The 15,407-nt window shown below is 33.8% G+C and overlaps 1 protein-coding gene across 5 annotated transcripts in view; it reads left to right on the top strand.

Moving 5' to 3' along the window:
• MAPK10 (mitogen-activated protein kinase 10) overlaps nucleotides 1-15,407 on the top strand; it is a 336,739-nt gene that overhangs the window by 239,059 nt on the left and 82,273 nt on the right. For 3 of the 5 annotated variants that reach the window (XM_054485265.1, XM_054485269.1, XM_054485267.1), the window contains exons 5-9: nucleotides 1,985-2,114; nucleotides 6,073-6,131; nucleotides 7,280-7,418; nucleotides 8,102-8,267; nucleotides 10,727-10,798. In XM_054485265.1, the coding sequence (XP_054341240.1) occupies nucleotides 1,985-2,114; nucleotides 6,073-6,131; nucleotides 7,280-7,418; nucleotides 8,102-8,267; nucleotides 10,727-10,798 (566 nt within the window). Of the gene's footprint in view, nucleotides 1-1,984; nucleotides 2,115-6,072; nucleotides 6,132-7,279; nucleotides 7,419-8,101; nucleotides 8,268-10,036; nucleotides 10,799-15,407 lie in introns of those variants that run through there. The other 2 variants (XM_054485270.2, XM_054485266.1) reach the window with 2 other exon arrangements.

Here is a 15,407-nt window from a genome sequence, read left to right as displayed (position 1 = left end):
ACGCTGAGCTTAATACTTAGGTGATGGGTTGATAGATGCAGCAAACCACCATGTCCCACATTTACCTGTGTAACAAACCTGCACATTCTGCACATGTACTCAGGAACTTTAAAAAATTTTTTAAAAAGTGAAAAAGAATAGTGTGGAATGTCATTATTAAAGAATTCCAGGACAGACTTAGCTGTATTAACTATGTCAGAACAGGATTGTTGAATGAATGAGCAAAGGAATGAATGAAAGAGTTACTAGCTCTACCCTAATCTTCAGTAACACTCTATACCCAGAGTAGCAATGTTTATTTAGCACAAGGTCCCCATTTTCAGAGCATATTGACACACTGGAGTTTATTCAGAGGAAACTGACCAGATAGTAACGGGACTTGAAACCACATCTGACAAGTGATGGTAGGGGACTGGTAATATTTAATTTAAGAAAGTAAAGACTTAGGGGAAAAATGCTAAAAGCTAAGAGTTACTGAGTGTTTACTCTAGGCCAGGCATTGTGTGAAGCCTTTTAATAGATTTCATATATTATGGTTAATAATGGAAAGGAAACATTTTATTTTGAGTTGCCCTGGAAGGCAGGACTAACAGTAGTCAGTGGAAACTGCAGAAAGATAACTCTGTTTATTAGAATGATGGCATTTCTATTCTCAAAGCTGCCCAACAATAGAAAGAGCTGCTTAGATATAATGATTTCCATGTTTTTGGAGGTGGGCAAACAGAGACTGGTGAAACTTTTCATGGACATATTTTAGAGAGGAATGAGTATTAAATGAAAGTATGGACCAGGTGAACTCTAAGACTTTTTTCAACCTTATTCTGTGAATCTATCATTTTCTTACAGTACAGCAATTCCATTTTTGGCCCCTAGTTCTGTGGCATGAGCCTTCAATGGTCAATGTTACTTCTAATTTAGTAGATCAGTTGTAGTGGATTCTGGTTTTGCATTCCTCCTGACAACTAAGACAAAACCCAGCAGGACTCAAAGTTTCAGGGATGGGTCACGTATTTTGTGAGTGCATCATTAGGTATAATGGCAAAAAGAGCCTCTCTCACTTTCTCATTTGATCTCTAAACTCATGTACTCTGCATATGAGAGAAATAGCACCAAATATTCAGATTGCTTTTTCAAAGCATTGCATCTCGGTGTGAAACCTTCACATGTGAATAGCATTTATTTTTGTCTTTGTATTTAAATGCAGTTATTTATGTTTCTAAAATTCTCTGATTGCATTTATTTTGAGCTCTGTTATTGTTAATGAGAGTACACTTTGATCATCAGCCCACCAGTGCTTTTATGGCAATTAACATCACACCTTAAAAACTGGTTCTTAGTTGGGTGCCATAGTATGTGGCTGTAGTCACAGCTACTAAAGCAACTGAGGCAGGAAGATACCTTGAGCTCAGGAGTTCAAGACCAGCCTGGGGAACATAGCAAGACTCTGTTTCTAAAAAACAATAACAAACAAACAAAACACCTGGTTCTTGTGAATGGGTATAGAAAATGTTCATTTAAAACAACCAAAGAACAATGAAATTTTATAGCTTTAAAAATTAAATATCATATATTAACAGATGAGAAATTCAAGCTCAGAGAGATTAAATGACTTGCAGTAGTCACATGGCTAGTGGGAAATTTGAATGCCTGTCTTAATTCTTTATTCCACCCACTTACTGAGGCAATTATATGCTATATTCTTAGCAAGACCTTTTTCTTCTCCTTTGCCCTCTTCTACTCCTTCCCCCCTTCTCCTGTTTCTTCTTCTTCCCTTCCTTCAACTCTTCTTCGTCCTCCTAGCATGTAGAATATTCTTATACCGGTCACTCATATCTTTACTTACAGCCTGATTGGCATGTGACCAGAGTAGACAGTATCTAAGATTCCAAAATAGCATTTTCTTTACCAGTATCCTTAATCAAGTAGGCAAGAGTTCTAAGGAATCTTTTGTTCTTAATTCTGAGTTGCTCTTGGATCTCTACAGTGCCGCGTATGATGCTGTCCTTGACAGAAATGTGGCCATTAAGAAGCTCAGCAGACCCTTTCAGAACCAAACACATGCCAAGAGAGCGTACCGGGAGCTGGTCCTCATGAAGTGTGTGAACCATAAAAACGTGAGTTTTGTTATTTTTAAACTTCTGGCAGTGGGAGTTTGTGAGATTGGAAAAAGAAAATTTGTCTGTACTTGAGTAAGAAAGGCTTTCTTTGTTTTGCAATTCCTGCCTCTTAAGATTGTTTATCCTGCCAATATGCTACATTCGATTTCATTGTCCTCATGGTAGCTTTCTGCTTAAAAATCACCTAAAAACCATATGATGTGGAAGTGATGAATTTTATAAATATTTCCCTAGTTAGAAAATTTACCATATTTGGTTATCTTGCTCCAAATTGAGAGCTTCAAGAAAGAAACAAGACAAACAAAGCCAAAAGCCAGAAAAAAAAAACCCTACAAAGCACCATGCTACATTTCTTTATAATTTAGATTTAATTTAGATTTATAATTTAGATTTCATTGCCAACAGTTGAGTTTTATTCATGTTATATCCTTTTTATTTCAGCTGTAGTCTGGTGGTGGCCTCTAATTGTTCAGTGAATTCACTGTGTGTTGACATCTTATTTTTTTCAGGGGTGGGCAAGCGTTTGCAAAGCACTTAAGCATGGGATCAAGAGCTTTTTCTCATCGGAACTCAGCTGGGTAGACCATTAAAGGACTTTCTTCACTTCAGAATCTAAGCTCCTTCAATCACAGGCCAAGATCTCTAGAATTCTTTCTGTGCTCCACTTCTTCTTAGTAAAGATAAATAGGAGATAATTCATTATTTTAATAACTTTTATTAATAAATAAATTATAATAAATACATAAAATATGTTTTAGATATAAATACATAATAATAAATTATAAATTGTTATAAATAAAATTTTATTTCCTTAAAAATCAAAAAATAACTTCATTACAAGTAAAATTATTCTAAAGTATAATAGCTATAATAACTCTCTACAAAATTCCTATGTATGAAAATTACACAGAACACATTACCAGTGCAGTTTTATAAACCAGGGATCTTGTCCTAATGCTCGCCATCTACCAGTGGCACTGAGAAGACACAAATGTGTTAGTATTAAGTTGAAAGATATTTGAAATGCAAATATGCAGATTCGGGCCCCATGACAGTATTTCTCTTTTCCTCTGTTACTCTACCCTGATGATTTTTTAATTCAGTCATTTGACATGTATGTGTTGAATGAATAAAATGTGCCAGAAACAGATCTAGATGGTGAAGAAAACAGACAAATCCCTGCCAATGTGGAGCTCATGCTCTATTGGCAAGAGCAAGGTGATTCACAATAAGACAGGTCAATGTGTAAAATGTCAGGTGATGATAAGTGCTATTAAGTAAGGCAAAGCAAAGAAGGAAAATTTAAAAATGCTGGTCAGTGTATGGTGGGATAGGTTTACCCTTTTAAATAGGCCAAGCAGCAAAGGCCTCACCAAGAAATTGAAATTTTATGAACTGCACACCCATATCTAATATGGCCATGCAACAAACATGAGACTTCTAGAAAGGAATATAGAAATGATAGAAAGGATGGTTCCTATGAAGAGTTATATACTAATTTGTTCTTTCAGTATGTTAAATACAGGTAAGTGCAAGATTAGCCACATGATCAATGCAATATATTCTGTTATACCAAGGAGGATGGAGCATAACATGGGCAATGAAAAATGGATGGATACAAGCAATGAATCAATTGTATGGAAAGTTTTCCATACATGTATTTATATTTCCCTCATCCTCATTCCAGACCCTGTAATGCAATAGAATGTGGAGAAATGCTCACTTACTTGGTCAGTTTGAGAGAATAATACTTCCCATTCTTGACTGAAATGTTGGAGACTCATATTTATGAAGCCTAAAAAAGAGTTCCAGATTGCAGTGATAATTTATAAATAGCATCCCACCTGCTACCTTCCTTTTATGTGTGTATGTATGTATGCGGAAGTCTACAGAAACACATTTCTGGAAATTTTTATGAAGAGGAAATTCACTTAAGAACATAGAACTGTGTTAATACTGTGGAAAGCAAAGGAAGAGCAAAGTAATCCCATTAAATCTTTAATAACAGTGAAGAAAATCTGTTTAGAAAATACTTCTTTATGGTGTTAGTTTGGTTCCCTGTTTTCTGTATTTCTTATCAACTGAAAATTAGATTAAAATTATTATTTAAAAAAAAGAAAATAAATATTCAATTCTAGGAACTAGTGGGGCCTGACAAACATGGATTCACATCTGTGTGTCTCAAGATGCTGGAATAAAAGAACTGAGATTCCTGTCTGGAAACTGTTGAATTAAAATGGAAATTTTATAGCTGTGATAATCTCCTTCTACAGATGCACTTTTTAAATTGACTATTGGTAGGAATTAGAATTTATAAGAGAGCAAAGGAAGGATAGAGGAGAAATTCTCAAAGAGTAAAAAGTGATAAAACAAGGTCATAGGAAAAGGGAAAATAAGAACATACAGTAGGGAATAGATCTTGATAAATTACCTTTTAAAACAATAAATCTTGATTTATTTAAAATTGTAATGCTATTTTCTAAATTTTTAAAATTATCTAGATTATTTGTTCACTAGGTGATCTGGGTTAGCATTTTTCCATTTGTAAGTAGTGTTCATGTGAATGTTTGTGTGGATGTAATGTGTGCTCTATACACAGTCTCTAATATTTTTGTTTGAACAAATATCAAAATGAAATAAATTACTTTATAAGATTGATAAAGTCCTAGAGAAACAGACCCACTGTAGGTGTTCCAATGAAAGGTGTACTTCATAGGCATTTTTCAACACTCACTAGCACTGAGTACACAGAATAACATGGCACTTTAATCACAAGTTATAAAGATAATTTTAAAACAATTTTATTTCTATATGAATATTCCACACTGCAAGGTTGCTTTAGAAGAGATGATCTTGTATTTTTAAAACTATATTACAACCATTGCCATATATATATATATATACTGGAAAATATTGGATGGTACTGTGATTATTTTTTGTCAATAATTTCTCAGTCAGTTAAAACTACGTGAGACATAAAACATTCCATAGAATTGAGTCAATTTCTCGGGTGTTTAAACTAATTTTGTTTTATGTTTATTACTCCATATGTCTTTATATCATTTATAAAGTTTACTGAAATTCATTGATTGATGCTTTGAAGCTGCTTAAATCTTGACCTTGTACTTATCTAATTTTTATAAAATAGTTGCAACTATCTTGTGAGTATAAGATTTTTATCTATATATTTTTATATTCATTTCCTACTGCCACGTTAGTACCAAATATTTAGCTGGAAGAACATTTTGAGTTATTGATGTATATACTCTACTTGGAAATGTGACAAGGGGTTTTTACAAAATTTGCTTATGCTGGAAGGTAGATTTTTTTACTAGCTAATATATAAAGTAAAGCAGGAAACAAAAAGCTTCTAACTGAATTTAGATAACTTTTAAATAATTTTCTATTAAATTCATCATTGATATCATCTAGAATGCACCTTTCCCCACACATATTATTGGAGCATTAGTTTAATATTTGAGTGTGAGGTAGAAGTAAAAAGTATATATAAAGTAACAACACAAAAAAATCATAAAGTAGAACACGACTTTGTTCATTTGGAGAAGTATCCCCTTGCTAAGTCTCGCTGAGTGTTTTACTGCCACCTCTCTTCTCACATGGCATTTCTTCCTTTTTTGTTTAATCCCCCAAAGGCCCGTATTCTGCCATGAGGAATCACACTTGAAAGCAGTGTAGCAATTCTGCATCTCTCTGACTCTTTCTTCTGCCCAAGAATTGAGCTTTTTAGCTGCATTATTAACCTGAAGACAGATCATCTGTTCTTTCTGAGCAGACTTTTCTGTGTCCTCTGAGACAGCTCAAGACATTTTTCCAACTTCTCCATTTCTACCATAGCACTAGTGAGTGACTTTGAGTTGAAATAAAATTTAAAAATAATACATTCTCTCTCTTTTTTCTTTCTCTCTTTTCCTCTGTCCCTTCCACTCTCTTTCAGATTATTAGTTTATTAAATGTCTTCACACCCCAGAAAACGCTGGAGGAGTTCCAAGATGTGTAAGTAACAAAACTCATGAAGGAAGGGAGAGCACAGCACTTAGATAGCCCAAGGGAATATCACACACACACACACACACACAAACACACACACACACACACACACACACAGAGTTGAAATCCCTTGTACTGCTCAAAGAGAGGTAAGAGGTGGGGTCAAATGAAAGCAGTCCAGTGATAGGTAAAGAAGATTCTGTTTGTGGGGTTACTTCCTGAAAAGACATTCTGCCTCCTTTTGGCCTTGTGGCTTTATATACTTTGTTGTTCCACGCTCTTGGTCACTCAGGTAAGGCTTATTTATTTATGATTATTAATAGATTCCACGAACTTTCTACAATGAGTTAATTTACTTGAAGAAATAGTAATAAAGCCAGGCATGGTGGCTCACACCTGTAATCCCAGCACTTTGGGAGGCCCAGGCAGGTAGATCACAAGGTCAGGAGATCAAGACCATCCTGGCCAACATGGTGAAACCCCACCTCTACTAAAAATACAAAAATTAGCCAGGTGTGGTGGCGTGCACCTGTAGTCCCAGCTATTCAGGAGGCTGAGGCAGGAGAATTGCTTGAACCCGGGAGACGGAGGTTGCAGTGAGCCGAGATCGCACCACTGCACTCCAGCCTGGGTGACGGAGTGAGACTCTGTCTCAAAACAAACAAACAAAAATAGTAATAAAAGGGACGTGAAAATTATCTTTATTCTTTTGATCTTTGTAGTGTCATTGACTTTGTGCAAAGTCTACCCAGTAGTGACAACAGATGGAGGAGAGGAAGTGATTCCCTAGCACCTTGTCTTTAATACAGATACATTGAATTTAATGGAAGAAGCTGTCCTTAATTTTTTTCTTATTTGAAATTATAATACAAAAGATTTGAGGGAATGCAGAGGAAAGTGAAAGCAAAATTAAGGTAAAAAATCTATGGACATGAACCAGACACTAATAAATGCTTTTTCTACTAGCAACCTTGTGGTAGGGTTCGTATAGCTAACACACATGCAATACCTGGAAATTCTCAAAGTCTTGATTCAGTCAAAGGCAGAGCTAAGAAGTTCAGAAGACTTACAGAGTTAGGAGAGAATTCTGACTAAATCAAAGGACTTCATAGATCTTGCGATCTGGAACTAACACTGTGGATTTACCCTTCTAGTTACTTAGTAATGGAACTGATGGATGCCAACTTATGTCAAGTGATTCAGATGGAATTAGACCACGAGCGAATGTCTTACCTGCTGTACCAAATGTTGTGTGGCATTAAGCACCTCCATTCTGCTGGAATTATTCACAGGGTAAGAACACCTTCTCTAGGATTACAATTCAAATGCTTTAAGAGGAAGAGTAACTGTAGATTATTTTCTTTATACGGGGGCATTGGTCAAATATAATATACTTCCTCATTTCTTTGATACTAGAATTAGCACCTAGTTCACTAATTGTAGAAGGAAATTCTAGTTATATTGTAGTTGAGTTTGTTCAATGTTATGTTTTGGCTCATTGAGATGCAGCTTCTTAGAAGCCTCATGCTTTCAGCTGCTTGATTGGCAGAAGTCATATGTGCAACTGAAATAATACAATTCATTTCCATAGTTTGTTTCTGGCAGCATAAAGACAGCTTCCCTGATCTGTTCTTCTGTCAGGCCTAGAAATGATATATATGTTGAAAGATTTATGTTGTCCTAAGGAGAAACCTAACAGAGGACAATAAATGATATATTTTTTTTTTTCTAAAACCTCTTCCCAAGATTAGTGTAAATTGTGAAAATGATAATACAATTCTTTTCTGGGATTAAAAAACTTTCCAAAAACTAATAGTTAACTTATTTGTAGCAGTAATTATTTGCCTTATTTAGGGCTCTGTAGGCAAGGGGGACCTCATCAGCGCTACTGCAAAATGGCTATGTTGATTGAGTCGATGGAAATAACATTTCACTTGATACTGGCTTTTAATTTTTTCCCTTATCCTTATTGTTAGGATTTAAAACCAAGTAACATTGTAGTCAAGTCTGATTGCACATTGAAAATCCTGGACTTTGGACTGGCCAGGACAGCAGGCACAAGCTTCATGATGACTCCATATGTGGTGACACGTTATTACAGAGCCCCTGAGGTCATCCTGGGGATGGGCTACAAGGAGAACGGTAGGGATGCTTCGGGAGAGCAGCGTCAAAACCATGAATAAAACGGGTGCATGTTGTAGATAGCTAAGGAGAATGTTCTCTTTCATGTACATGCTTTTATAAAGTAGGGCTGCCAGATAGCATATTCAGGTTTTTTTTTTTTTAATACTACTGGTAAGAAACACATTAAAAATGTGAAGGATGTTATTGAGAAGTCAGTTTTGCTAGAAGAGCACTAAATGTTAATAGTGAAAAAGAATTGTAAATGGAGTCTGATTAAATAGTCAAGTGGATGCTGATTAGCACACGTGCCTAGATATTGAGAAAAATTGCTATTTGGGTTGCAGCTCAGCTAAGCGTGAGTGTGAAAGCAGGAAGGAATCTACCACATTTGGCCATGTGGCTTTTAGGTCGTATCTCAGACTGATGGCTGTAGTTCTAGAAAAAGACAAGCAAAAAAGTGACACAAATCCTTGGAGTGAAAATCTTCACAGACAACTTTGAAATAATCCAAATTATTTAAACTGAATAAGAATTTCTGAAATAATTTAAGCTGCTCTGTAAGAAATATTTAGAGTAGCAATTGCCTAATAAATCCTTATATATTCCAAAAATCGTAAAAAAGGAAAATGTCAAATTTGACACTACTGCTTTCATAAAGAAAACTTAATTTTCATGAACACTTTAAAATGAAGGCTATGGAAGGAATCTTAAAAATGTATTACAATTGAGTGTAGTAGATTAAAACTAAGGATTTATTAAATATCTGTTAGAAAGCATTGCAATGTATTATTTTGATGAGACTATATATTACAAGTAATGCACCATATTGAAAACATATTCAATATACTTAGGAATTAAAATAGTTTTTAATTAGGATTGTATATGTATTCAAAGTATCTTTAATATTTATTTTTATATTCTATTTAGTTTTTAGCAGTCTATATTAATAAGAAGTTTTATAAAAATAATCAGTGTATTTTTATGTACAGGTGCTACAGGGTACTTTTGTGAAAATTCTCTGGCCACTGAAGTTTACAGAAACTTCTTTGTATACTCTTAGATTAGAAGACAGATAATGTATGTATGCATTTATACAGAGGAAGTTAAAAAGTCACCTCTTACGAAGGTCAGGTTCACCCTGGTGGGCAATATCGGAGTTCTGGTACCTTTTGACTCAGAAGAGATGAATCTAGCCCTACTTGCTAGGCAATACCACATCTAATTTATTCAGAAAAGAAAACATTTTTATACTTTCTTCACAAGTTATTTTTAAAAAGTCAAAAGAGAAACAAAGTCAAGAATCAAGAATGTACAGGAGACTGGGGGGTGGGGCAGTCTGAATTTGCCTATTTGGGCTTTCAGATCTTGGCACTGCAAATAGCTGGTATTAAAATCCCTTTCCCTTCCCTCACTAGAAGGAATTGCAAGTTGCTGCCTTAGGTTTTTGACTTTTCTAAGTCCATGGAGGAGGACTGCCTAGCACCCTGGTGCTGCCCTCCCACCAATGGGAGGAAGGTTATCATGCAGAAAAAACCTGCTTGCTCCCACATCAGGCATGCCCTGCTGTCCCCTGCACCTAGCCCCGCCTTCCTTCCCCATGGAACAATTCGGCCAAATGATTCTGCCCAAAAGTTCCCTTTGTTCATAATAAAAAGCAAGTTGGAAAGGGGTAAAGATTGGTAGGAGAAGGCAAAGTATGTATTCCTAACAAGTTTGACAATTTGGAAATAAATATATGTACATAACAATTTTTAACATCTTTAATACTTTTTTCACTTTCCTTCCAGATGACTCCTTTATACATGTGCTAATTCATCATATGTCTTTTTTCTTGAAATATTTCAAATGGAAACTAAAACTGATGTTTATTTACAAGAATAAACTTCTGAAGGAAAAGCTAAGTCTCAAATACCAGGAATTCCAATTCTTTTGCCTCTAAACCATGGTTCCAGTCATTTCGTGGTTTATTGGATTTGGTTGAATTTATCTTGTTTTGCCCCCGCCCCCTGGCCCCCTGAAAAAAAGGTGGTCTCTTGTTGCCCTGTTCTCTGTAACTGAATAGAATAGAAAATGAAAATAGCCACCTCTACAAGTTAATATTGTTTTCTCTACATCCAGAAAATGACACAGAAGACCCATTGGTGGCTTTTAGCTGTCACCTGCCATGGAGATACTTTTGGTTTAGCTATTGCTTTTCTCAGTCACCAATGTCACTACTTTGTGGCACTACTGAGAGGCAATGTAAGGCACCCACAAAGTAATGGTTTTTTTAAACAGTAATTTGAGTTCTCATACTAGACACTGTTTATGTAATAGCATAGTGCTGGTTTGAATTCACCTTTTGGCCAACTTTTGGTGGGAGGTGAAAATTGTACTTTTAATCAAACTGTTCTTTTTCCTCCTCCTTCAGAAGTCAATTATCTTAGTTAACTTTACTTTCCTCCCTTTTCTTCACTACCCTCTCTCTCCTGTTCTAGTGGATATATGGTCTGTGGGATGCATTATGGGAGAAATGGTTCGCCACAAAATCCTCTTTCCAGGAAGGGACTGTATCCTTGTACCTTTTGCTACAGCTTTACCTGTTTTGTTCTCTCTCCCTTTTAAACACATAATGATTTTACCAGGAGAGTAAAGATAGAAGCAAAAAGTTGGGTAAGTGGTGTTATTGTAATAAAAAAGTGATAATTTCTATAATCTGACCAGTACTGAAGACTACCTACCACAATGATTTCTTTTAATTAAATTTCAATGGGCTTTTTTCTTCTAAAATTACTTTCTTGCCTGCAACTAAAAATAGAAATGCTATTTTTCTTTAATAACAGAGGCCACCAGATCCCAAATGATTAAAATATATTTACCTTTATAACTAGCAAAATAAGTCACTATTTGCAAGTCATTTTCCATCTCCTTTCTAAAACTATTTTGTGCTTCTACAATATTTAGGCATAATAATTGCTCTCCTTGCTGACGTTCTAAGCTTCTGTCTATGGCTTCGTTGATTTAAATTACTCTTGACACTAAATCAAGTCTTTAACAGGTCAATATAGCATATCTTCCTCAAAACATGAACTTCTGCATTTAAAAATTGTAATTATTTTTCAAGTTGCTAGTGGTCAGGTGAGTTTAATGTAGACTTCTCCCACCTGACTTGGAGATGAGACATAGACATACATACTTGTTTTCCCAACTAAATTTATAATTTCATAAAGCAATTTGGATTTAAGTTCTCCTACTGAGTCCTGCAATAGAGTCCATCAGAAATTTCCTGTAGAGCTATCTATGATTTGGAATTATCAAATGAACTGATACATTTCTTAAATGGCCAAAAATTCACTCTCTAGTAAAGGTACAGATTTGTGTTTGTAATATATAGACAATAAAGTTTACATATAATAGTAGAATATACTTTTAAAAATACAAAAATACCTTACTACAAATACTAGTGCAAATCTAAGTACAATCACAATTGACAACTTTAACAATTATAATACAGGATTGAATTTAGTATATTTATTACATATGGATGTTTTGGAAATTGGCAATAACCATGTGACCCATAACTCTATTAACCATTCTATTTGATTGATAAGAAAGTTTTATTAAGGAATCCTTTTATTATGTAAGAAAGGTTATAATTTTTATTTAGGTGTTTAAAAAGTCCAATATTAAAAAACAAAAACAAAAAAACTGACTCAACAAGAAGCGAGTACCATAATAAGCTTGTATTTAGGTAGGTATTTATTCATTCTGCTGGATATTAATGAGATAGTCTCTAAATTCCACTAGTAATGTAAGAGTGATGACATATTCTAGAACTGCACTGTCTAGTAGGTAGCCACTAGCCACATGTGGTTATTCAGCACTTGAAATTAGAGCTAGTCTAAATTGAAATGTGTTTTGTGTGTAAAATGCATACCAGATTTTGAAGATATTTTTAAAAGCATGTAAAATATATTATTAATAATCTTATATAGATTGTGTTAAGGTGATAGCATTATGAATATATTGGGTTAAATATATATACCTGTTTTTTATTCTTTTGAATGTGGACATTAAACTTAAAACTACATATATGGTTGGCATTTGTGACTGTCATTTTTCTATTGGACAGTGCTGGTCTAGAAGATAAGAAAACCACATGGCAACCACTTATTTATAACCAATCTTAAGGTCTTGAATCTCTGTTTGCTCCATGTTCCTTTCCTATCTACAGTGAGAAGTATCATTTTCACCATTAGATTTCATATGGCTACTTAGGAAAATTTATTTCACTTCACTTATCTATAGTTTGGGGATTAATTATATACCTAATATAGTTTATTTGAACAATATTATAGTGCACATTCATATTTAAATGTGCTGACTTTATTCAAAAGTAGGAATTATTTTCTTTATGCTTTTGCCTTTGGTATATAATACACTTTAGACAAAAAAGGAACCTGTCAATCAATACTCAGAGTGAAGTTGCACAGCCACATCTCTCTAAAGCACTTGTCAGTGGAAAGCAAAAAGCCACAGGATTTCTTATTTCCATGTGACATATTTTTACATGTCACTTGATTTCACGAAGCGAGGTTGTTCTCTGAGATCTTATTTAGCTCTTCAGGCATTTATGAGGATTGCTTTTCTTCTATTTTGACAGTATTAAATTTAAAAGCCAATAAAAGAGAAAAAAAGCAAAATGTTTTAAACTCAATCTAACCCTTCAGAAAAAAAAAAAAAAAAAAAACAAAGCACCATATTGATAATTTTATTTTCTTTAAAAAATTTTTCTCTTGGAGGCGCCCCCCACCCCCGACCTTTTTTATCCTAGTTTGTTTTAGAAAAATTTTTGGAGCTGAAATTAAATTGTGTGAAAATTAATACATAACATTTATATCCTTGATATGTATGAACCTAGACATTTAAATAATCTCTAATACAGATAATATAGATTATAATAAAGGTTTGCATTTATTATATAAATGTATTTCTTTATCTCAAGTGATGATTACATAGTACAGCAGTCTTTGATAGCCTAGTGCCATATGTGATAATGACCCTGCATGTGGACCTAAAAGTTAAAAAAAATTGCATAAAGACATCTACAATGGAAAGCCTTTTGCTTAAGTTAAATTTTACCAAAAAATGAGTAGATATTTTCCAATGAAATAGGTTAGAAAAAATGTTTCCTTTTTGAAAATGTTTCCATTTAGATTTCTTAGCCCCTTTTACCTATAATTAAAATTATAACAATGTTTAAAGTTATGGTTACATTTAAAAAATAAACCTATAGAAATCTCAGTTAAACAATGTGCTTTGTTAATTTTGAGTGGAATTGTTTTATTAATCTTTAAATGAAATTATTATCATTTTATGCACAGGACTTCCTACCAACAACTAAGCAGTCAGATAACCTCTCAAACTATGACTATCAGACACAAGGCTGAGGGCTGATTCAAGTTATTTATCGGCAGAAGAATTATACAATTTTAAGCATATTGAAATTACTCTAACATTTATTGGAAGAAATATCAAAGCTAAGTATGTGCTAATTGATACCTTGACTACTTCCAAGACTCTGCAGAAATTTCAAAAAACAATCAGAGGTTCTCATGTCTTTCACCTAGAATTATTCAGAGTAATTTATATTAAATTACTTTGAGGCTGAAAAGTGATGTGATAATACTATCATAATAATAAACATTTTTCTTCTCTCTTCACAGAACTTTTAAACTTGAACCCTAAGCAAAAATAGTAAAATGTCTTGACAAATCAGAGAATCTTATGAAATTGTCATTGATGACTGAAGTTTAACTACTTTCCCACATTCAAACTATCTTTGCATTTTGAGAAACATCGTGGGGGTTTCTTGGTGGTCAATATGATCTAGATGATATCACAGGGAATTGTCTTGGTTACTAAATTAGAATGTTGGCAAAATAAACAAAATTGAACAAAATAAACTACATATTTGCTTTTCCACTTAGTAGTTTGCTAATTACTTTAATATCCAGAGGATCACTTCTTAATACTTATTTTTCTTGTGTAAAGTGTTTCTTAATTATGCATACACTATCATACACTTAATTTTCACTATAGTTTTATGATTAAAACATTTCATAGCATATATTTTTATATAATGTAGTTTATTTGAACATTATAATGCACATTCATATTTAAATGTATTACTAAACATTCTTAAACCCATGCTGACTTTCAAGTTAGAGAGTATTAAATAGGCCAAGTCCATTATTTTTTTTATGTAGTCCAAAGAACAGATAAAAGAAATCAATGACTTTAGCTTCACTCAGATTTTGTTCCTTTCAATAAAATTTACAGGAAAGCAGCTTTACGATGCTCCTTAGAAGTTTTTTCTAAGAACTATCCAGTCATTCACTGCCTCCACCACCCCAAACCCCAACCAGGACATGCCATCTTGGTGATTATCAAAGACTCCTATAGTCCCAGTATAATTTTCATGAGTCCTTTCCTCAAACCTGCTTCTTTTAGATACATTCTTCAACCTTATTTTTTCCATTCTACTTCAAATGATAGCACCTTCTTTGAGCAAACCCTGTGATGTTCCTTTATCTAAGTTCTTGGCCAATATTCTCTGGATATAAAGTTAAAGACAGGTATACTGCATGCATTTGAAAATTCTAGTCCTCAGGTATATTATATCCAAAGCTAACAGCTGGACTGCTAAAATAGCTCCTCTTGCCTTTTCCTCTGAAGAACAGAAAATTACAATTAGAATGAAAGAGATATACATATAACCTTGCCAAGGAGCAAAGTTATTAAGGAATAGGTAAATGGTTTTCCAAAAGTATGTTTGAAGAAATAAGAAAAACACCCTCGAATTAACTGAATGCTATATCTTTTTAAAGTTTGAATATGAACATTAGGAAGGATCAAAGTAAAATGAACAAAATTTTGTGGTTACAGATTGTTATATCCATCTAGCACAGAGATAGTTTAAAATTCTTCTTACCTCTTTGAAATAATAGTGCTTAATTCCTAATAAACTTTTGCAACTAACAACTTACTATATAGTCTAACTCTGTTTCTTAGAATTAAGACAATACAGGGTTATTTCAAACAATATAAAATTTATGGCTTTAAATAAAGTTAGGATGAAAAAATTTAGTGGGCATTCTTTCAAATCTATAAGCAAAT

This window comes from Pongo pygmaeus, chromosome 3 (genome assembly GCF_028885625.2).
Source record: "Pongo pygmaeus isolate AG05252 chromosome 3, NHGRI_mPonPyg2-v2.0_pri, whole genome shotgun sequence".
NCBI lineage: Eukaryota > Metazoa > Chordata > Mammalia > Primates > Hominidae > Pongo > Pongo pygmaeus.
The sequence above is the reverse complement of the archived record's forward strand: the minus strand, read 5'-3'. Positions and strand labels throughout refer to the sequence as shown.